This window comes from Chionomys nivalis, chromosome 6 (genome assembly GCF_950005125.1).
Source record: "Chionomys nivalis chromosome 6, mChiNiv1.1, whole genome shotgun sequence".
Lineage (NCBI taxonomy): Eukaryota > Metazoa > Chordata > Mammalia > Rodentia > Cricetidae > Chionomys > Chionomys nivalis.
This window is the reverse complement of record NC_080091.1, coordinates 39,870,224-39,893,834: the sequence shown is the minus strand read 5'-3', so window position 1 is coordinate 39,893,834 and position 23,611 is coordinate 39,870,224. Positions and strand designations below refer to the sequence as shown.

The 23,611-nt window shown below is 50.0% G+C and overlaps 1 protein-coding gene across 2 annotated transcripts in view; it reads left to right on the top strand.

Moving 5' to 3' along the window:
* The window catches only part of Zfyve28 (zinc finger FYVE-type containing 28), a 93,348-nt gene that overhangs the window by 32,753 nt on the left and 36,984 nt on the right, over nucleotides 1-23,611 (top strand). For both annotated transcript variants that reach the window (XM_057771587.1, XM_057771588.1), the window contains exons 2-6: nucleotides 13,272-13,412; nucleotides 19,446-19,583; nucleotides 20,922-21,124; nucleotides 22,050-22,139; nucleotides 23,172-23,261. In XM_057771587.1, coding sequence (XP_057627570.1) covers nucleotides 13,272-13,412; nucleotides 19,446-19,583; nucleotides 20,922-21,124; nucleotides 22,050-22,139; nucleotides 23,172-23,261 — 662 coding nt within the window. The remainder of the gene's footprint in view (nucleotides 1-13,271; nucleotides 13,413-19,445; nucleotides 19,584-20,921; nucleotides 21,125-22,049; nucleotides 22,140-23,171; nucleotides 23,262-23,611) is intronic.

Genomic DNA, 23,611 nt, shown 5'->3' with positions numbered 1-23,611 from the left:
CCAGGTTCAGTGAGATATCCTGCAGACAGAAGAAAGAAAAGGTAGAGAGTGGGGCTGGAGAGATGGCTCAGCAGTTAAGAACACATTCTCCTCCAGAAGATCTGAGTTCAATTCCCAACATCTGTATCAGTTACAGACTCAGAATTACCTGTAGCTCCAGCTCCAGGGGATCCAACACTTGTGGCCTTCTCAGATTTCTGCAGATATGAGCATATACCCAATTGGAAGCACACACACACATACATATAATTTTAAAAAACTTACAGTGGAGAATGAGTGAAGAGGGTGCCTGATGTTGACTCTACACGCACGCACACACACACACACACACACACACACACATTTACCAAATACATATGTACACACATAGAAATACATCCACACAGTTTCAACATTGCTATGGAGTAAAGAAGCTTCAGGCAGCTAAAGTATTTGTGCAGTCCAGAGAGCTGGTGAGGCACAGCGTGTGAGGTGTAATTTAGAGTGTGCATGTTCCTGTTTCTTCAGGTTGTGTCTCTTGATGCACTTTTTCCTCTTGTTGCAGTACTTGTAAAGAATCCCTATTTTCTTGTATTTAAAACATATTTTGTGCCAATCATAAACTACTCGTGTAGAAGAACATTAGGAAAGGACATAGAAGGATTTTCCACGTCTTCCATCACAGGCGTTGTCTTCAGAGCTGGTGAGATGTCTGCACTGTGGGGCCAGTGGTGAGCTGCTCCTGCCAGGCAAGCTTGGGAGCAGAGGCTGTGTTCTCTGTGAGGGCAGCAGGCCAAAGAAGCCCCCTCCTCATGGTGGGTCTGTTTCCTCCTGTTCTGGCCTCTCCACATCCTCTTGTCAGCCGCCACCATAAAAGCCAAGTCATCAGCTTTGGCTCAGATCTGCTTCTCTTCTGAGGAGGGAGTGGTGGCATGGAGTGTGTTTCTGGGGACCCTGAAGATGAGTGGGGTGCACTGTGGTCCCCGTGGGGCTAGTCAAAGCCAATCAGGCTTCCCTGGAGAGTTTTGTGTGTAGCTGTCCAGGCTAGACCTTTGGAAACCCCATTTTACTGTTTGTTCTGTGCCCTGGGCTGGAACTGCTCAATTTTATAATGAACGTGTGAAGTCAGGACAGATTCCCTCCCCGAGGTGGGGTCCTAGGGACGGGATCCCACCTCCATCATTTCTTGAAAATCCAGGTTTCTGGTTTGACTCTTGTCAGGGTAGGGGTGTTCTTTGTAGGCCAGAGAATGATGTGCTCTCGGTTTCTTATTAGTGAGTTTATTAAGTGTCGTCAGCCACAGTAGAAGAGTAAACAGTGAGCAGAGGTAGAAAAACAAAACCCATCACAGCGGGTGCTCTCAACGTCCAGACCAGTGTGCAGTAGGCTGACAGTAAACAAAGTCCCGCCATCAAATCAGGGTCTTTAATCATACAGCAGAAACTGACCGGTGGAGGCTGCCACTGTGCATTGCCCGTGGAGAACTCAGGGTGGAGTGGGTCCCCTTGGGCCAGGCTTCAAAGCAGAGCAGATAGCAGCCGTGTAACACCATTGAGCCGAGCCGTGCTTTAAGTCACCCGCCAGAAGTGACTGGGAAAGCCTTGAACAATCAACGGGCACCCCATTGAGAGTCCTAGGCAGAGCAGAGCTTCTCTCCAGAGCAGACTTCCGGTTGCTTCTCTTCCCCCATGCTGGCATTTGTGTATTGTGGGATAAACAACATTAGCATCTGTTGGAAGGCTGCCTTCCACTGTTCTCAAGCCCACAGTCTTTTTCCTCTGTCTGTTTTTCTGTTCTACACGCCACCCTCCCACCCCTATCCGCTGTACGTGTGTGAAACAGCGGCTCCCTGTATAGCCCAGCCTAGTCTCAAACTTGCAATGTGGTCCAGGCTGGCCTCAGACTCAAAATCTTCTGCCTTAATCTCCTGAACACTGGTGTGTGTGCTCAGTTTTAATGCTAAATCTCAGCAGTGTGAATCCCCCAGAGATCACAGCCTCTGCAATTTTGGAACTCTAATTGAACACTTTGGCTGCCAGTGTGATTTTTCCTGATTATTCCAAAAGAGGAAGGCTTCAGGTTTGATGTTAGCATGGGGGGGCGGGGCAAAACCTTGGATTCTTGGTCTTGCTTTCATTGGCAGGTGAAGAGGACATCATCCCCTGCATTGCTGTCTTGACCTTTGAGGACAAATGTTTCTTGAGCAACCCTGTGGGAGGTGGGAACAAAACCAGGTCCTCTGCAAGAGCAGCCAGTGTATTTAACCACCAAATCCTTGCTCCAGTCCAGCAACTACACTTTAGTGAGCACCGCACAGATTCTGGTATTAGGTGAGAGCCACGCGACGATCTCTCTCAGGTGACTTATGCACTGACCTCCTCAGGCGAACACCACACAGCTGATCTTTGCTCATTCCTTTGCTTCTGCTTGGCCATGTGACTGTTTGCCGTCTGATCCTGAAAGATGTCCTTGGAGATCCTGTGCCCTCGGTGACCTCATTCTTCTCAGAGGCCAGTGTCTCTGGGGACTGACTGTGATTCTGAACTTCCCACTGTCCCTCCACAGACTCCTCCAGCACCTACTGGGTGACCCCTAGCCACTCCTTGCCTCACGACTGTCATGTAGACAGCTGCTGACTTGGTGCTGTTTCTGGGGGCCAACTCAGTCCTGAGTGGCTGGTTTCCCTAGGCTCCAGCCACCATCAGCTGTGAGTCCTACAGCCCAACAGCCCAACCCTCTTCCTGTCACCAATAGGCCCAGCTCCTCGTTCCCTCAGGGTTTGGTGACTGCCAGCGGTTGTGTTGAGGTGGAACCTCCACGTACCGTTTCCGTTGCATCTTGATGAGCAAAGCACAGAAGAGATAAACTGTACTGTAACCTTCTCTTTTGCCTCCCCACCTCTCTCTCTCTCTCTCTCTCTCTCTCTCTCTCTCTCTCTCTCTCTTCTCTTTTCTGGTTTTTCAAGACAGGGTTTCTCTTTGTAACAGCCCTAACTATCCTGGAACCAGCTCTTGTAGACCAGACTGGACTCGAACTCACAGAAATCTCCTGCCTCTGCCTTCTGAGGGCTGGGATTAAAGGCGTGCGCCACCACTGCCCCACTCATTTCATTTCTTTGAGGTAGGGTGTTGTTATGTGGCCCAGTGTGGCCTGAGACTTGTGTAGCTGAGGATGACCTTGAACTCCTGCTTCTCCTTTCTGCTTGCTGGAATTGCAGATTGCAGGTGTTCACCATCCTGCCTACTCCTAAATTAACCCTTTCCAGTTGGGCTTCAGCCTTTAAGGACATTCCCCTGTCGAATTTTATCAGTCTGGTCTTAGGGGTGACAGCATAGGCTCTCAATCTAGGTGGGGACTGTTGTACCTCTAGGGGAGTTTCAGGTGGGGTAGGCAGACTCACCTCAGTTCTTGGTGCCACACCTGACGGCATCTGTGTTGTGGTTTGAATGTAAAATATACATCATAGGTTCATGTGTTTGAAAGTATGGTCCTTGAATTTGGATGTGGTTTGGGAGGGGGGTTGTGGAAACTTTAAGCTATAGGGCCAGCTGGAGGACAGAGGCTGCTGGGCAGCATCATTGGAGATTATAGCCCGGCCCTATGGGAGTGATCTGCAAAGATGTAAGCAGGTAGCCCCATTCCTGCCACCGTGGATGCTGCCATGCCTTTTCCACCATGAAGCTGGGCTAAAATAAGTCTTTCTGTCCCCGAATTGCATCTGTCATGAATTTGTCACAGTTACAAGATAAGTAACTAATACAGTCCCCAAGAGGGCTATTGAGTGGGTCTTCTTTAGTTAGATTTAGTAGTTAAAGTCTTTTGAATTCTAGAATTCAGTTGCTAAAGCTAGGCATGGCGGTGTATACCTTTAATACCGGCATTTGGGAGATAGAGAGGGAGGCAGATCTCTGAGTGAGTCTAATGAGGTCTAATGTGTGAGTTCCAGGACAGCCAGGACTACACATAAAACTCTGTCTTGAAAACAAACAGAAAAAGGAAGAAAGAAAATTCAGTTGTTATGTTAGTTACTTGTCTGTTGCTGCCACAGAATATCAGACAGAATCTACCTAAGGAAGGAAGGGTTTGTTTTGTCTCTCAGTCTGTCACAGCAGCAGAAGTATAGGGCATCTGATTATGAAGGGGGGAGGGGCAACGCACTCTGGAACCCCAGTCCGTGGCTCATGCCATCCATATTTCAGGCAGGGCTTCCTTCCACAGTTAACCTAAGCTTGAAAGCCCTCACGGGTGTGACTGTTTCCGTAGTGATTTTAAATCTCCATAAGTTGGCAACTAAGATCAACTTCAGCAGCTAAGATGGCTCAGTGGAAGAGTGTTTGAGGCGCAAGCCCACTAACCTGACTTCAGTCCCCGATCCCATGGTGGAAGGACAGCCCTGACTGGCACCAGCAGCCCTCTGGCTTCCATGTGTGGCAATGGCATGCACGTGTATGCACACAGCAATAATAATATTTAAGGGCCCGTGAAATGGCTCAGCAGGTAGAAGTGCTTGCAAGAAGGCCTTATGACCTGAATTTGCTTCTCAGATCCCACAAGGTGGCAGGAGAGAAGACACTCTGACCATTGTCCTCTGACCCCTACGTTTGCTATGGCATGTGTATGTCTGCAGTCACACACATACATGTTTTCACGTGTCGATGTATTGCACATGTGGTTCAGTTCTGGTTCTCATGCTTACATGGCAAGGGCTTTAATCACTGGGCCATCCCTGGCCCAGTTGTATTTTCTAAGTGTAAGTCCTCTGAACATGCCTGGCAAATCCGTATGTAGTCTCTGGCCTGGCTTTTCATTTCGGAACAGAATTGTCAGAATAACAGGCCTTTAATGGTAATAAAAGTCCCATTTGCTGATTTTTCCCTCATTTGCGTAAAGTTCATGGATTTCTATGTGAGATAAGACATCTTTTGTGAGGCAGAGGCAGGCAGATTTCTGAGTTTGAGGCCAGCCTGATCTATGGAGCAAGTTCCAGGATAGCCAGGGCTACATAGAAAGATCCTGTCTCAAAAAACAAAACAACATCAAAAAGAAAAAATCATACAAAACAAAATAAATCAAAGAAACAAAAAAGAAGAGAAAAGAAATCTTTACCAAAGCCAAGTTTGGTGCCGCATACCTTTAGTCCCCAAACTCAGGAGGCAAAACAGGTGGATCTCTGTGACTTTGAGGCCAGCCTGGGCTATATAGTGAGTTACAGGACAGCTAGAGCCACATAATGAGACCTTGCCCCCAAATAAGTAGATAAATTAAGAAAGAATCTTTACTATACTCAGAGCTGGGTGGAGAGGAAGAGCTGTCTGTCCTGTGGCATCAGGGAGGGAAAGCTGGGGTCATGGAAAGAAGTAAACACAGCATGCCTGAGAATGGCACAGCAGCCCCGATGCACACACCACCCTCCAGCCCATCTGTCTGCAGACGGTGAGAATGCACAGCAGCCCCGATGCACACACCACCCTCCAGCCCATCTGTCTGCAGACGGTGAGAATGCACAGCAGCCCCATGCACACACCGGCCACCTCCCACCCATCTGTCTGCAGACGGTGAGATGCACAGCAGCCCCATGCACATACCACCCTCCAGCCCATCTGTCTGCAGACGGTGAGAATGCACAGCAGTCCCATGCACACACCAGCCACCTCCAGCCCATCTGTCTGCAGACAGTGAGAATGCACAGCAGCCCCATGCACACACCACCCTCCAGCCCATCTGTCTGCAGACAGTAAGAATGCACAGCAGCCCCATGCACACACCGGCCACCTCCCACCCATCTGTCTGCAGATGGTGAGATGCACAGCAGCCCCATGCACATACCACCCTCCAGCCCATCTGTCTGCAGACGGTGAGAATGCACAGCAGCCCCATGCACACACCGGCCACCTCCCACCCATCTGTCTGTAGACGGTGAGAATGCACAGCAGTCCCATGCACACACCGGCCACCTCCAGCCCATCTGTCTGCAGATGGTGAGAATGCACAGCAGCCCCATGCACACACCGGCCACCTCCAGCCCATCTGTCTGCAGATGGTGGAGGCAGCCCTCAGGTTCACATTGCAGCCTATGCCTGGCTCCTCTTCAGTCTTCTTTCATATTGTGGTTGTTCAAATTATCAAATAAATAATAAAATAAAACTTAGGGGCACCTAGCTTCAACTGATGTGATCATAATGGGAGATTATCCAGAATCCACAGCAACAACAGCAAAAAAGATAGAGGCATGGTAGTATGTGCTTGGAATTCCAGTGCTGGGGAGGTAGAGACAGGAGGCCCCTGGGGCTCATGGCCAGCAGACCTAGCCTACTGGATGAGTTTTAGGCCAGGGACAGATTCTAGGAATCATCTTGTCTCTACCCCCAGCACTGGGATTACAGGTACACACCATCACTCCTGGCTTTTGTGTGGGTGCTGCAAATCTGAATTCAGGTGCCCATGCTTGCTCAGCAAGCACCTTAACTGAGCCATCTCTTCCCCCTCCCCCTCCTCATCTTATATGGCAGTTAATGCCGCTCTGGGCTCCCACACTTGTATCCTCACCTAACCCTAGTTACTTCTCAAAGACTTTTCCTTCAAATGCCACTAAGGTACTACTTGGGAGATTATGTCCAACCTGGGAAATCCCAGCAACAGACATTCAGACCATAGCATACTACATTGTGGAAAAACTTTTAAGGAAGCCAGACCCATAAGTCACATAATGTATGACTTTATTTACAATACTGCCCAGAACAGGCAATCTACAGACAGTTGGTTTGGGGCTGATAGTAGGGTGACTGCCAGGTGTGTGTGTGTGTGTGTGTGTGTGTGTGTATGTGTGTGTGGTTTCTTGAGGTTAATGAAGGTATTCTGTAACTAGGTTAATGCGAGGGTTACAAATTGTCTTTATTAATGGGAATTCAAAGAGAAATAGACGCACAGAATACAGGACAAGGTGGAAACCACTGCTGATCCCACACTGCCTCTCTGCCTCTCCACCATTTCGGTCTCCCTTCTTCCTTCATGCCAAGCAGAAGCCAGAAACCCCTCCTCTCCCCTGTAAGAGATCATGTCCATCCCACAGAAGCCATGCCCCAAGGCAGGTACCGCCAAAACTATTGGCAGAATGCATTCCCACAAAATAGACCCTGATGGCTGTTGCACAGTCTAGGAGTGTGCTGAACCCTGCTGAGCTGCAAGCTCTAACTGGAAGAAGTTCACAGCATGCAAGGCACATCTTTTTGTTGTTATGTTTTTGTTTTTTCAAGACAGGGTTTCTCTGTGTAGCCCTGGCTGTCCTGGAATTCCCTCTGTAGACCAGGCTGGCCTCGAACTCCCAGAGGTCTGCCTGCCTCTGCCTCCTGGTCTGGTCATGTTATATCTTAGTAAGCTGTTTGCCAAAGCAGATTTTCTTCTTCTGGGGTCTGGATGCAGGGCTTGCAGTCCTAGCCTGTTAGAGTGGTGCCTACTCAGTGGCCTTGGGGAGGTGTTGCAGAGGATGGGCTCCTGGGGGAGGCATTTGGTGGTTACAGGAGATGGTAACTACCCTGTTTTCTAAGTCCATTAGCTAGCTTGCTCAAGGTGGCATTGGTCTACTAACCTGCTTTACCCCTCTCTGCCTCAGCCAGTAAGGTCTCTATAAGTGCTGGCTTCTGGTGACATGCCTCTGAATCCCCTTGAATTCTGTTTTCTTTAGACAGCAGCATGGGTCTAAGACCGAGGCAGGGTCATCCCAGGACCTTCTTCCTTCAGTATGGGGTAGGCCTCTTTCAATCCACTACTCCTTGGCCTGTGGAACTCCTAGGCCAAAAGTCTGGGGCACTCACAGGCAGTTGGGCCTGGGCCCACAGAGCAGACACCAAGGTGCCTGAGCTGGCTTCTAAACACAACTTCAGAGATCCACCTGTCTCAATTCAGGTTGCGGGCTTGCATGGCAAGCACTTTTACCCATTAGCTGTCTCCACAGTCTGATAAAATGCACTTTAAAGTATCTTTTAATCTATCAAAGTTAAAAAATATGATCTCCCCCAGTTCCTACACCCACCTGCCAGGCAGGTCCTTCCATTTACTGACATTCCCCCTTCATGGCCCGATCACTGCCTGGATCTCTCCCCGTGAGTGGTTCCTTGGCTTCTTTCCAATCCCACGGCAGCTGCTAAGTTGAACTGTCTGCAGTTAGTGTATGAACAGCATTTGATTGGGAGTTTTATTAAGAAATTAATTTTTCTTTTGAGAACCCTTTGCTTAGCCTGGCTCAGTGATGTACAACTATAGTATCAGTTAATAGGGAAGCTGAGACAGGAGAATCACTTATTCGAGCCTAAGAGTTTGAGTTCATCCTGGGCAATACAATAAGACCCCATTCTTCAAACCAAACCAAACCCAATCCAAAGAGGATGAAAAGAACCAATTTTCTAAATGGTCTTGGTGGCTTGCAGAGAACACATCACAGTCCGGTTGGCGTCATCACCTGTGTTGCTGCTTGTCCAGTAGTTCCCTGGCACAGGGGATCACCTAATAGAAGAGGACTGTCCATCATCATGTGACCAGTCCACTCTGCAGGGCTGGGATCTTCTCCAGAGCATCTCCCTTCGCAGTGGGGTCTGTTCCCATATCACAGAGCAGATGGAGGTTACAAAGGGGTCCTTTGTTCACTGACAAGTGGAGGCCAGCACACTGGGAACTGGACCTTCTGCAGTTTTCTCCTGCACTGTTGTCCTTGAGCAATTAGCGGTTGTGTGAATGAAGGCTGCTGACTCTCCCACACTGTTGTGGTCTTCTGAGCTGGCTGTGGCATCTCTTGCAAACAAGAATGAGGCTGGGAAAAGAAGCATTGTTTGGAGGGACAGTGGGTACAGGGGGTTTGGAGGGTGTCTAAGCTAGACCTAAAATCTTAATTTACCAGATTGCTGAGAATCCACAGAGGCATAGCCTTGCCTGCAAAGCTCTTTCTCATAAAACATCCTGCTGGACAGCACTCGCTATGGAAGTTTTTCAGGTAGGGTTCTGGCCCTCAGAACTTACGGTGAATCTCTCAGGTGTGTACAAGTTTTCACAACTATCCCTGGCCAGAGTTCTTCATTCTCAAATCTTTCTGATATGGGGCCTTTTGGGTGGCTGTCCCTGTCCGGTCCACCTTCAGCTGGTTTGTTGGGCAAGGCCTGTGCTGGGGCTATTCTTTTACTCCCAATGCAGTTTTGATTAAGTTTCCGCTATGCTCAGCTGAGGAGCAGGCTCCCCCAGGCTGTACACCTTTTGTGACGAGAGGGGAGCTCTTTCCCCAGTGCTGTGGACCACAGGGCCAGAAGCAAACACTCACATTTCCTCCCCCTCTGAAACTTGACCAACAGTGGGATCAGCTGGGGTCCACTCGTGCTGGAGAGCTCAGTAACCCAGAGTCCAGTTGAGCCTATAGATGGACGTCCCACTGGGCACACTGAAACCATGGCCTTGCTAGCCAGTGCTGGTCATCTTTGAGCCTGAGGAGGGAAAGCTGTGTGACCCCACCCAAGGGTCACTTGTCCCTAGGTCAGGTCTAGTGTTCAAAGCCCTGAAAGGTCAGAGGTTGCAGATGCTGAGTGGACAAGAAGCAGAGGTGGTGGGTCTGTGGGACTGACCTGAGAACCACCAGGCAGCATCCAAACCTTGCACAGATGGGACATCCGTGAGGTGACAGCCTAGATTGCTGGGTGAGAGTAGAGGCCTCACAGTCCCACGTGCATCCTGAGGGCCTGCTGCAGGCAGGCAGACGTGGGAGGTGTGGGATACGATGACACGTCCAGACATGAGGCAGACCCGCCTGCTTGCTACTTCGCTGGCCTTCTGGAATGTCTGTTTGATTGACAGGTCACAACCTTTCTCCTTTCCTATATGACTCCAAGGGAAGGAATTAGCAGCAACCCCTCACCAACTTCGTCTTTAAAAGGTGGTGGCCTCCGTTCGCTGGCTGTGGGACTCCCTGCTCGCTTCTGTTCAGGGCCACCCCAGCTTCCTCCTCCCTGCCTTTGCAAATCCTAGTTCTAGGACTACTTCTGTCACCTGGTCGCTCTGTCCCACTTGTTCCCCTGCCTCATGCTTTCCTGGAGAGTCCTTTGGGCCTCTCTATCCAGGGTTGCTGTCGCAGTGGGCAGGCAGATAGGACAACTAACTTGGCCCTTCCTGGGCCACTCAGTGAACGTGGAAGACAGGTGTTTTCCGCTGTTTGCATGGTTCACACCTTCACTCTTGAGAGGATGGCCATTCTACTTTGTATTGTATCCCTCATGCAGCCCCCGCCATCCCTGGTCCAGGTTAGTACTGCCTTGGGGGGGGACCCTTTCTTAGGGAAGGGTATAATAGTATTTGGCTCCTTATCCTGGCTGTTTCTTGCTGTCATTCTTGTGCATACTAATGAGGACTCTAGGGATTGTACATGCAATTTACAGGCATTCTTGATGCCTGTCACAGCACTGCAGGGTCATTTAGCAGGGGATGAACCACGGAGGAAGTGTTTGGGACTGGAGGTTGGAGCCCATCTGATCCCTTCAGGGTTGAGGTTGCAGATTCTTCTCTTCCCTCGGGCCATCATCCCTTCAATCACATTAGTGAAATGGTTTGTTTTTATTTTACCACAATGATGGTGTTGGCTAATGTGAACAAAACCAAAAGTGTCAGCTTGTCCTTCAGAGAGCGACCTAGGGACAGACAGGGCTCCCAGCGGCCACGTACCTCTGAGGATCTAGGTCAGGCTGGAGGCATGTGTGGTATGCTGACATCTCTAGGTACTTGAGTGGGGGCAAGGGTACCCTAGGAGGGCCAAGGGCAGTGTTTGGAGACAATGAGAAGTTCCATCCATGGTTGTGTGTGGCCTGAGCAGCTGCTGGGTAGGTAGCTGCTATGGAGAGCATCTGAATTAAGGTACCTCCAGAGGCTTTTCTTGGTTTTCTGTGATGCTTTTTGGTTTGCAGGAGTGGAACGCAGAGTCTAGAGACCTGGTCCAGGAGAGGTCAGGACCTGGGATGGCACTATGATTGACCATCCCTTCACTGAGCTTTCTAATCTCTTCTTAAAGTTCATGTACGGCCACTGCCTAGGGATGTGCCAAGACTGAAGGGTGGCATTCTGAATGCTGGGGCAGTGAGTGTCACTTAGCTGCTTATGTGGTGGGTTCTTCTTGGAAATCAGCATTTAGATCCCAACTGACATTCTGGGGACAACGGCTTGGGGAAGGATCTTCTAGGCTTTGTGCCACTCATGGGCTGAACTGGGGCAGAAACTGTCCTCTCTGGTCCATCATGCTGCCTGTCCTACCATCTGTGCAGGTCACAAGTCCTGCTACCTGACAGACTGTTATTCTCCTACCTGGAACCTGACCAAGACCAAGGTTGCTGTCCAGAGCCACACGGCTTCATTTCATGTCCACTAACTGCCGTGTTTGTGTCGTGTTAGGAAGCAAAAATGCAGACCGGGTCTGGCCCTGGCCCTGGCCTACCCTCCTCTTCCACTGGAGAGGCCTGAGCGTCCTTACTGTGGCCCTGGGCAGGGTTCTAGATTCATAGTCTCTAACATCCAATGCATAGTCTCCAATCTCCCTGCCTGGACTGCAGCAACAAAGGCAGTGATGGGCAGTCCTACCCGGGACCCAGGCTGATTTGTCTGGAGTGGATCACGTGAGCAGGATCTTGATCACATCTCATCACAGTGTCTCTGTGTCATAGCCCTCCTGCGGGTGGCAGTAGCTTGAGAAGTCAGTCCAGGTGTGGAGGGGAAGGTGGCACCAGGAGCCTTTCTCTCTCTGCCTAGAGGATGTCATCCCACGTAAAGCGGATGATGCTGTGTCTGCATCTAGACCAGGGCAGGCAGCATCTGGAAGTTTCCTTTCAGCTGTCTACAGAATTCCTTGGGAAGGTTTGATACCCATCTTGACCAGGCACTACAGCTGACTGTGAGGTGCTGTGCAAATTCTGAGTGGTGACCCTAGGAGTTCAAGTCCCATGAGGGACCGCTTGGCCACAACTGGGGTTCCTCTTCCCCTTCCAGTACTTTTGGCTGGTTGGGAGGTTCAGGGGAACACTGAGGGTAAGGAAAAGAAAGGAAAAGGAAAATACAAATAGTGGCCAGAAGTTCCCTTATGTTTAACACACTGTGGTGTAAACACAGCCACATGCATGAGTGGGAGAGCGTGGGCCAGGTGTCACTTTTGTGCTGTGTGTGCATGTGTGCACACAGGTAAACAGCATCACAGTAAATCTGGGTTGGTACATTTGGGTATGTTTCATGTTCTTGGATCTTATTTCCTTCTGGTAATAGAGGTTGAACCAGGGCCTTGTGCATGCAAGGCAGATGTTCTCCCTCTGAGCCATGTATCCTCAGCCCTCTCCCATGTCTTTCTCCTTGCGGTCATGAGCATCCTTTACCAAAGCATGCTGGGGCTTCCCTGCTTTCCCTTCATCTCTCTGAATCCTGGACTGTCAAGTCTAAGGGAAGGAGTCCGCCATACCTCAGAGCCTAGGGAACCTTTGTGCTAAGGCCCAGAGTGGTGGGCCTCCTGTGCATGTGTAGAAAAAGAAGCCAGCCAGTGAGGCTTCAGCCAAGAGACAGTGGGCAGGCATCTGGCCTGATGGAAGGGACAGGGAGCCTGAGTTCCTCTTAGAGTTTGGTTATTGCAGGATCTGAATGCCTATGAGTTCAGTGGAAAGGAGGCCTCTGAGCTGAGGAAATGGGTGTTCCCCAGTGTTACAGAAACGGGGCTGAGAGGGCAGGACTGGAGGACTGACCCCAGGCCCTGCCAGTCCTTCTCACTTCAGTGGAGGGGAATTAACATCTTATTCTGGGCTACTTTCTTCAGTGGCCATCTTTGTCACTTCTGTTTAGGCTTGTGAATTAAACACTTTTCTCATACACAATCTCATTACATAACTCAGGCTCATATCAAATACAGTCTTCCTGCCTCAGTCTCCCTCGTACTGGGCTGGCAGGTGTGTGCCACCAGGCCTGGCTTATATAATACCCCCCAAAGAGGTTTTCTGTCATCCCTGGGCCCTGCGCCTCTCTCTTCCTCTTACCTGTGATCCTAATGTGAATCTTTTGTGTAGAATGAGTTAAGTGGGCACAGCCCCAGTGACCTGGCTCTGGTTGTATTCCTAAAGGTTCTTATATAGAAATCTGATAACATGGCAACTTCTTGGGGTAGAAGAGTTCGGGTTAGGGACTCAACCCTGGGGATCATCCCAATGGCAGCCTGCCCTGTAGGAACAAGGTCAGTGGTTACTGTGTCTCCGCTAGCAGTTACCAGTTCTTCATGCTCCTGGCACATCTCTCTCCTGCAGAGGTCAGACCCACAGCTGCTGGCCCAGTTCTACTACGCTGATGAGGAGCTGAACCAGGTGGCTGCAGAGCTGGACAGCCTGGATGGGCGGAAGGAGCCCCAGCGGTGCACACTGCTCGTCAGCCAGTTCCGCTCCTGCCAGGTGAGTGGGCAGTTGGGCGCATCGGGGTATGCGTCTTCATCTTGAGGGGGGAGGTCTTGGGTGGGAGATTCTTGCTTGGGTAAGTGTAAGCAAGGATGGATGTTGTGACCTGTCCTTGGTAAGTATGTACCTTTGCCATCTGATCACGCCCGGAAGGATTGTAATCAGGGCCCGGAAGGTAATGAAGAAACTAGACCCAAGAGGAGAAGTTTTTGGGCAGGGTGATGTGGGATTGGGAGATAGACACAGTACAATTGCTAACTGTACAGGACGTTTGGGAAGAGCAGAAGCTGAGGGCCAGGAGCTGATAGGGAGGTTCTTGCTCTGGCTGCCCTGGGTAATGTGTGCAGAGCTAGTGGGGGACGTGACTGCACTTGGCTGCTGACTCATGGTGCTGGGAGCGTTTGCTGCATAATTCAGAGACAGCCCTGGAAGCTGCTGCTAAAAATACCTTGCCAGCAGCATTTTCTTCCAGTGCAGCAAACGTTCACGAGGCGTTTCCAGCAGGGACAAAGTTTTGTTAAGTGACAAGCACAGCCTTTCAGAAAGTTCAGGAACCTTCTTTGTGAGTTCTGGCTGGGTCCTCTGTTCTGGGAGGTGCGGCTGGTGCATGCTCACCTGACAGCCAGCCCATTTCTGTCACTGTGGTCCTCAGGGCCTTGCTGCACGTGGTCTTCACAAAATAGCCAGGGCGATCATCTCCAGACTGCCTCCAGGCGGTCGTTTCCATGTTCTTGTCTATGGCCTCTTCCCATGGAGCTCCGGTGTAAAGACCCTGTCTGTGAGTCATAATCTGCTCCTTCTTTGTGGCTCTGAGATGTTCAACACAGCCTCCACCTACCACGTGTCTGTCTGGAGGTTCTAGGCTTCTCCAGGGCCAGCTTCCCTGCTTCCAGGAGCTCCTTCTGGAAACAACAGTTACTAGGGAACCACCTGCAGGACAGATGCTCAGAGGGGCTGAAGGCTCCTTCCTCCTGCCCTGTCTGTTGGGAAGGAGGGCAGCTGTGGGCACTTTGGGATATGGCTATGGCCAGCTTAATGTCTCTCTCTGACTAACTAGGTATGCATTGATGTCAGTGACTATTATTTTAGGTAGATTGGGGAAAGGAATGTCAAGCTGGTGGTCTCTTCTTAGGTCAAGGGTCAGGGCTCATCACGGTGAGCGTTGTGCTGTGAGAAGGGTCTGGGGGAACAGTTAGGTCCAGACCGTGTCTTAAGGACACACTTTCTTTCCTTATCTTGGGGTCTAGCATGGAGACAAGAGATTGTGCACAGCCCTCAGCACTATTCCTTGTTACTTGGCTCCCAGGACCCTGTCTTACCTCACAACCACCATCACACCTACTTCCCTTCCTAGTCTCTTAGGTTCAGGATTCAGCTCTCTTTTTCTTGGCTCCTCTATGGCCATGCTATCTGTGTTGACTCAGTTTCTCCCCTGCCCCATCCAGACATCTACAGCAGTGCTTCCTAGCCCCACTGGTACCTGTTAGATGGCTTAGGTCCAGCATGTGTAGCTTGGGGGCTCCAGTTCCCATCCTCGGCACCTTGTGCAAATTTTGCCCATGAATCCAGCATTTCATGTCTCTTCATGGTGTTCCAGCTGGCACTGCTTTATCGAGTTTAGCCTGTGAGTACTTGGTGCTGCTCTGTAGAAAGAAAGATAATGGATTTCTATAAACTGATCTGTGACCTGAGGCCTTCCCAAGGGAATGCAGGTCACACTGCACTGTTCTTCCTGCTCTCTGCCCTCCCATCTTACAGAATCCCTTACCACTCTGACAATAGAAACATAGTATTCCCCCTACCATATGGGTTCCCTCAGTTCAGTGGTTCTAATGCTTCCTGAAGACAGTGTCAGAGTTCAGGTGAGTGCTTCCTTTACCTGTGATATTTATGACAAAGGAGGCAGGTGTCCATGTGTGTGGATCACTCAGGGTGATATCTGGACATGGCCTGAGCAGGGCACCCCGTCTCTGTGGAGTTGGAAAATACTACCATCCTCGACTACAGATGGGTTTACCAGCCCAGAAGCCCTCTGAACCCTGTCTGTCCTTTGGTTTCCTGCACAGGTGTGACTGATGTCCTCTCCTGAGTTTGTGCCCTAGAGTGACTAGTCCCATCCTGAGGTTACTCTGAGCCTGGCTACCTGTCATCTCATTAACATAGGCAAAGACTCTATTACCTCAGAAACTGCAAGGGTTTTAGGGATTGTATGCCAAGAAACTGAAAGAACGCACCCACACACATACACACAAACACATACACATTACAGAAGCTGGGAGTCTCTATGTTGCTTAAGCTGGCCTTGAACTTCTGGGATCAAGAGATATTTCTGTCTCAGCAAGTAGCTAGACTGTGCCTGGTTCCAAAATGCATTTCATGGATCATTTTCTAATTCATGTACTAGTTTTGACAGTGTTCTTTAGAGTCTGATAGATATTGTATAAATGTTTTCTGCAAATAAAGGTTTGTGCTTCTTTAAAATTTTATTTTTATTAGATTGTGTGTATGCATGTGTAACTGTGTGGGTGTGTGCACGAGTACAGGCCAGAAGAGGGTGTCAGATCGCCCTGGAGCTGAACTACAGGCAACTGTGAGCTGCCTTGTGAGGGTGCAGAGAATTGAACTCGGGTTCTCTGTAAGTACAGCATGCACTTTTAACTTCTTTTTTTAAAAAAATATTTATTTATTATGTATACAATATTCTGTCTGTCTGTATGCCTACAAGCCAGAAGAGGGCACCAGACCCCATTACAGATGGTTGTGAGCCACCATGTGGTTGCTGGGAATTGAACTCAGGACCTTTGGAAGAGCAGGCAATGCTCTTAACCTCTGAGCCATCTCTCCAGCCCCACTTTGAACTTCTGAATCATCTCTACTGCCTCAGATTTTTACTTCTCTCTTCATTTTTGTGTTGTGTGCCATACCCTGCTCCCTGAGACCCTCCTGGAGTTCAGTGCTGGGCATACATGCTGAAAAGACTTGTTCTCACCTTGGACAGTCAGTGGTCAGTCCTTTATCATCAAACGTGTTAGCTGTAGGATTTCTGCAGAACCCCTTTACCATGACAAGGAAGTTGCCTTCTATTTATAGCTTGCCAAGGGCTCTTACCAGGAATGGATATTGGAGTTTTGTCAAATATTTTCTCTGTGGCTATTGGGATATCAAGTTTCTCATGGTAAATGGTATTTGACTGCCTTTACGTGTTTCCGTTTTATTCTTGCCGTTGCCCAGCATCAGCTGCATGCATGTGCTGCGAGGCAGGGTCTGTCTGTGACGTCCACTAGTTCACCCCCAGTTCCTAGCACACAGTGAGCACTCAGTTCATTGTAGAAAGGGGGTGGGTACTGAGTGACTGATCTAAAATGCTACCTTTTTCCCCTTCTTCTGTGTGTCTCTCTCTCACCTCTTTATTTCATTTTCTCTCTTTTTTTTTCTTCATGTGCTTTGTGAGATGGGGTCTTGCTTAGTCAGGTTGGCCTTGAACTCATAACCCTCTTGTCTCAGCCCTCTAAGTATAGTTGTGTACCATCATGGCTCCTGTTTTCTTCTTTAATGATATGCCTTATCCACTTTCTGATAACAGTCAGGGCATCACATAAATGACGGTAAGCTGTGCCAAACTGCTGAAAGTTTGATACCGTGCCAGTACATACACTCAGGCTTCTCGCCATTTCTGTAGTTAGAGTTACAGTTATGTAGCTTTGGAAGAAATCTTGCACTCCTCTGGTCCTGCTAGTTCCGTATCCTCAGACAAGATGACTCCTGTATTGCATTATTACATACTTTTTAACAACAAAAAACAATGGCATTGCTAGGTGCCTCTAAGTCAGAGGGCCAGGGTTGTTAGAGTGGTGGAAGGTACCATTCAGTTTCCCAGGAGAAAGAGGACAGAGGAATCAGCTGGGCATCACATAAAGACAGATTTTGGCCCTATTCTTAACAAAAGTAAAGGATTTCTGCAGAATGACTGGGACGTAGGAACTCTGTTTAGTGTGTGTAAGGCCAGGGGTTCAATGCCTGTGACCAGCCACAAAATAGAAAAAGAAAACATAAGAGGTCAGGCATGCTGCTTAGAGGCACGGAATCTAGAGCTTCTCTCTCTGCTCTCATGGTGCAGCATGCTTTTTATTCAACCTCCTCAAATTTTGTTAGGAAATTTGTATATAGTATGGCCAGGTATGTTGTCATACAACTGTAACCTGGCACTTGAGAGGTAGAGAAGATTAGGGGTTCAAGGAGAGCCGTGGCTGCACAGCAAGTTTGAGGCCAGTCTGGTGTACATAAGTCTCTGCCTCAAAATGAATTTAAAACGATACGAGTTCTCCATCTCCAGGAAGGTTTGGTGTCTGAATAATGCACACCTACAGAATGTGTTGGGAGATGCTCTCATTTCTGCTTTTTTTTTTTTTGGAGGGAAAGGGCCATGAGTTTGTGTCAAAGTGGTGCTATTTTTCTGTTTGGATCCAAAGGTTTCTCTGTGAGAATATTTCTAACCCTAGATTCATTTTATTGAATATATACAGAGCTTTTCAGGTTTTCTGTTTCTTCTCGAAGAGCTTTGGGAGTCTACTGCAAGGTAGTTTTCTTCTGAGTTGTCAGGGTAAGTTGCTTGTGCAGCCATTTTAATATCTGTAGGCTGTGTAGCGATGTCTTCTCTCTGAGCTGCGTCAGTTATGTGTTAGTTTGTCAGTTTTATTCACCATCTCAACTGAACTGTTTTTGGCTTTGTTGAGCTTCTCTTTCATGGGACTCTTTATAGCTTGTGCGTATGTATAGAGAGAATACACCTATTCCTGGTGGCCTGTTCCCCCAGGGAGACTCTGCTCCCCGATGTACAAAACTTCCCCAAACAGCTCTATCAACTGGAATCCCAGTGGGGATCTCACAAGTTCCTGGCCAGCCCAGGCTACAAAATGGACATTGTGTCAGACAGAACAAGCAAGCAGCTGTGTAAGGAAGGTCCCGAGTTTTACAAGCTGCTGTGGAACTGTGGTCTCCATTTTGTTTCTGAAGATCAGAAAAGTCCGTGCCCTGCCATAGGTAGCACAGCTACAGGGGTGGAGTTGGAGCTGCCTTTGTATGAGCTGCTTGGCTGTCCTTCTGCTGGTCCCAGACCAGGGTTGCTGCTTGTAGGAGGAGGAGGAGTGTCTGAAAGAGCTGACCCAACAGACTCCCTTACCTGGTAAGATGTGGATTTGTGTCCCTGAGCCTGTGAGAAAACTGAGGACGAGGGTCCCCAGCTGGTCATACTTGGATGTTAACTCTGTTGTAGAAACTGACATCCCCACTCCGGGGAGATTTTCACGTGGTGGCCCTCAGCAATGTCACTGCCTAGAGGTAGGTGGACACACCAAGGATAGCTCAGGCTTGTACTGTGAATAATAATGATTCAGAGATGGACACTGAAAGTCGTGTGTGTGTGTGGTGCCTGTGTGGTGCCTGTGTGCAGATGTGGAGGCCAGCAGTACTCAGTTGCGCTCCACCTTATTTTGAGGTAAGATCTCTCTCTGGAACTGGAACCAGCAAGTCCCCTGGGTCTTCCTGGCTCTACCCCTCCCCCAGTGCTGAGGTCACAGCTGTGCAGTAGCGGGTTTCTTTTAAGAGTAGGTGCTAGGGATCCAAACTCAGGTCCTCATATTGACACAGCAAGCGTTGCATTTGCCGAGCTGTCCTCCCCCCCCCCCCAGTCCCCAGAGTCAAGTTCTCATTGCAGTCCACTGACCTAGTGTCCGAGAGAATGTGTCTGGGCGTGCAGAGGCGCCTGGGGGAGCCGTGACATGCAGGGGGCAGGCAGGAGGGAAGTGGTCTTCTTCTATGAAGACTGCTCAGTTGTTACAAAGAGTGATATGAAATCTGCGTCTCAGCCAAGTCACAGGGTTGTGTTCTAGCAACAGGCCACTAGGGGACACATTGGTATTGTCCCAGGAGAGAATGGTTGTGGGCATTTCCCTCTGAGCCTCCTGTGGGGAGGCAGGATGTGCTGCCAGATGTGTGTGTAGTTCCGGTGAGCAATCTTTCTTTCTGTTTCAGGACAATGTGTTAAACATCATTAATCAGATCATGGAGGAGTGTATCCCTCAAGACCGTGCCCCTCGGGATTTCTGCGTCAAGTTTCCTGAGGAGATCCGGCATGACAACTTGGCTGGCCAGTTGTGGTTCGGGGCTGAGGTAGTGGGCAGCTGCTGAGATTCCTGGTCCTAACATTGAACACCCCTTTCCCGCCACATCCCTGTGAACCTGCCCACAGGCACCTGCAGACAGATGCCAGGTGTCCTCCAGGGGTTCTACCCACCCTTTGTTTACAGAAGATATGGTCTGCGTTTCCGTGAACCATCAGGGAGAGCCATGCCCCTGTCCTCCCCAGCACTGCCGGTGCAGATGAAGTTTCTCGTGTGATTGGTGGTTAGGGGCTTCTTAGATCCCCAAGCATCCAGGATCCTGTCACTGCTCCTCAGATACCAGCGTGAGCAGAGTTCTCACCTGCCCGCTGCAATGTCAACGTAAGGGGGCACTCAGTCTTCAGAGGACCTCACTTGGCATCTCACCATAGCTTATCTTCCAGTGAGACAGTTGAGGCACAAGGAAGGTGCCTTCCCCAGTGAGGTTGTAGGGCCACTGTTCCTCCTAGCCAGGGACTTCTGTATTCCTCAACAAAGTGAAACTCCAGCTTATCTCCCTTGTCCGTGTCGAAACCAAGGGGATCCCAGGGCTATGACTGCAACCTGTCATCCTCTGTGCTGTCCTCGAGTTCCTGACACCCCTCCCCGTGCAACCCCAAATCTAACCTGCCTCCTACTCCATTAGTGTGGCTGCTGCGCAGGCTTTGTGCCTGCCGTTCAATGCTCCCATTTAGGATAGACCTGGGAAATCAGTGACCCATTGCCTCAGCTGACAGGAAATTGTTCTTGTCCCTATTCATGCTGATGGGATTGGCTGGTAGCTTGGTCTGCCCTAAACTGGTGAAAACCAGCTAGTAGACTGAGCTTCTTTTCTATACCAGAAGAAGCCAACTGGAGGCTGTGTGTACTCTTTGGTCTCCATCTTGAGAGTAGTAGACAAACATCCTATATTTCTGAGCATAGCCTGGGGTCTCTCACAGATGTGTGGGTTTGGGGTACTTGGAGGCCTCCTCACCAACTGCGAGTGGGGTACTTTTTTGGTGGATGATTATGTGTATGGGGAGATCATGTTCCTATTAGCATCAGATGTATGTGTGCAAGAGGCATCTACGACTTCCCATAAAGATCATGGCCTGGAGGGTGGCTGGACTCTTGCTGCTGTCTTGTTCCAGGACACAACCCCAAGTGTGGCCTCTGGATGCTCTTGGCTCCTAGCAGTCACCCTGGCCCAGGAGGCAGTAAGAATCACATTACTGGGTTTATCTACCCCTTGCATTGTGTCTTACACTGGGCCCTGAGGTCTTGAGGTGCACAGGGTCAGGTTCCCTGAGGACATGCTCTTTCTAAGAGCTACAGGTCATTCTTAAGCATACTTTCCTGTCCACAGTGCCTGGCAGCTGGCTCCATCATCATGAATCGTGAGCTCGAGAGCATGGCTATGCGGCCACTGGCCAAGGAACTGACGCGCAGCCTGGAGGATGTGCGGGGCACTCTCCGTGACCAGGCACTACGAGACCTCAACACCTACACGGAAAAGATGCGGGAAGCGCTGAGGCATTTTGATGTTCTGTTTGCCGAGTTCGAGCTGAGGTGACCTTGAGGGCCCTGTGAATGTGCTTTAGACCTTTGGAAGTATGGCTTTTGCTCATGAGTTTGGGGTGCCGGCTCTGGGGGCACGTCTTGATGTCTCCATGTAGAAAATGGTGAAGGAGGAGTTGAGTGACTAGCCCCTGGGGAGCCTTCGAGGGATGAGGGAGAGCAGAGGCCATAGAGTCCAGCAGGGCTCTGGCAGTCACAACCCCTGGGGCACAGGGCTCAGGAGAGGCCTGCTGTGCTCTGTGGACCAACTTTTTGATGTTCACAGACAGGAAATCCTTGCTTTCAGTGGCCTCTGTTAATAAAGACTGAGTGGGGGATACCATGAACGGCCTCTAGAAGAAGGTATGCTCTCAGAAGTCATGGTGCAGACAATTGAGTATTATTTTCTTGGGTCTCATAGCAAGAAAAAGAATAGAGAGTTGGTAGTTTAGAAGGCCTGAAAGCGTTCTCACCTGGAATCAGGTAGATAAGCATCCCACAGTTGCTCAGCAAATATCCTGAGTCCTGTGCACATCTGGGACCACTCCTGGGCAGTTGGGATGCACAGAGTCTGACCTTGCACTCTGTGGGGGGAGGGGTTGTCCCAGGCACCTGCTCCCCATTCATGGATTCATACATGCTAATGCATTGCTTCCTCAGAGCTAGGGTCAAGGTGGGAACACTTAAGTGGATGGGGTGGTTTCATGGCCATCAAGTCTGAACTGGAGCAGGACTGGGGTCATGAAGAAGTGCTGCATAAAGCCTGTTAGCAGGAGCTCTGACTTAAATTATTTCTGTAAAGCTTGGACCTGCGTATTTATGATATTAGTGGCATTTGGTAGTGGTAGTATCAAAGGCTGTGGTTTTGATTTAATGTCTTTGTTTGGGGAGGCCTGGGAAGTTGGGGAACAAAGGTCTGACAATCTCCATGTTGCAGCTATGTCTCAGCCATGGTGCCTGTGAAGTCCCCCAGAGAGTACTATGTGCAGCAGGAGGTGATCGTGCTGTTCTGCGAGACAGTGGAGAGGTGAGGGCAGGCTCCCAGGTTAGGGAGACAGCACCCTGCTGCTTTCCTTACCCATCATGCCTGCTGGCACCCAGAAGGCAGTGCCCTCACTCACTCTCTCCCCAGGTTCCCTCTGCTCTGGGCCGAAAGGGCAGGTGCTTTAGTGGAGTCTTGAGACAGACAGACAGACAGCAGAAGTCTCTCCCTTAGTAGGCAGCTGCTGTCTAGATCCCCCTCCCCCACATGCATCCCCTTGTTCCCTCGTCCCCTGCCTTCCTCACCTCTCTGCATCCTCATCTCCCATTTTCCTCCCCCTGCTTCTGCTCTCCTCTCAGAGCACGGGGGTCCCTGAGGGTGCAGACCTGATCAGCATGGGTGGATGGGTCATTGCTGCTTCCATCAGGCCTTGTTTGTCAATTCAGTCAGCTTCTCCAAATAGAGTCTGGGACTGAGATTCACCTCAGAGTGTTGACAGTAGTGCTGGTTTTGAAACTGACTAAATCACACCACAAGTTGTTATTTTTAAAAGGCTGAACGTTTGCCGTGTATGCTTTCACAAGTGTTTCAAATTGCCAGAAAACAGGGTGACAGAAAATCCATTTTGCTTTGAAGTCCTGATGGTGCAGCACCTGTTTATGGGGTGTTATGTTGGGAAAGCCACCTGCTTACGGTGGGGACGGGAACTAACCTAGATTCTCTAGGAGTACTGGATTGGGGAATATTCTTGCCCCGTGTTTGTGCTTCACCCTTGAGTTGCCTTGTCTTCAAGGGTAGGCAAAGCACGGGAAACGATAGACACTGACCGAATGACGGGTATCTTCACACATACCACCCACCTCCTGCCCTTCAATTCTTTTCTGGGACAGGTGGAGCAGGAAAAAGACTCAGCTTTGGCTGCTCTTCTGGGGCTTTCCAAGCAAAGCACGGCCTCGTCTTCCATGCATGACTCTCCTCACCTGCCTGTCCCCTGGGGTTACTAGGAAGGTTGGATGCTCTGCTCCCAACACGTGGAGTCTACCTACCAATACCGCTCACTCCCTTTCCCTCTGCCAGAGCCTTGGATTTCGGCTATCTGACCCAGGACATGATTGACGACTATGAACCTGCCCTCATGTTCACCATTCCTCGGCTGGCCATTGTGTGGTGAGTGCCCTCTGCTTCCTGGCTATGGTGATGGTGCTCACACCCACAGACTCGGCTCTGGTCAACCCCTAGCAGTCCCAATCTGGTCCCCTGTTCTCCCTTGGCAGATGAGGAGCCAAGTGTTTAGAGAACTTCATGCTTCCCCTGGTGGGGGCTGTGGGAGCTCCTGTTACAGACTGAGACAGTGCTCCCTGTCACTCGGACCCACACACCATGCAGGGTCTCTTGGGTATAGAGTAACCATGCAGGGCTGTGGGAGGCAGTCTTGGTGGTGGCAGGAGGATGAGGGGCCCCATCTCTCAAAGAAGAATAAGGTTGGTTTAAGCGAGTAGTTTCTGGTCTGCGGGGAG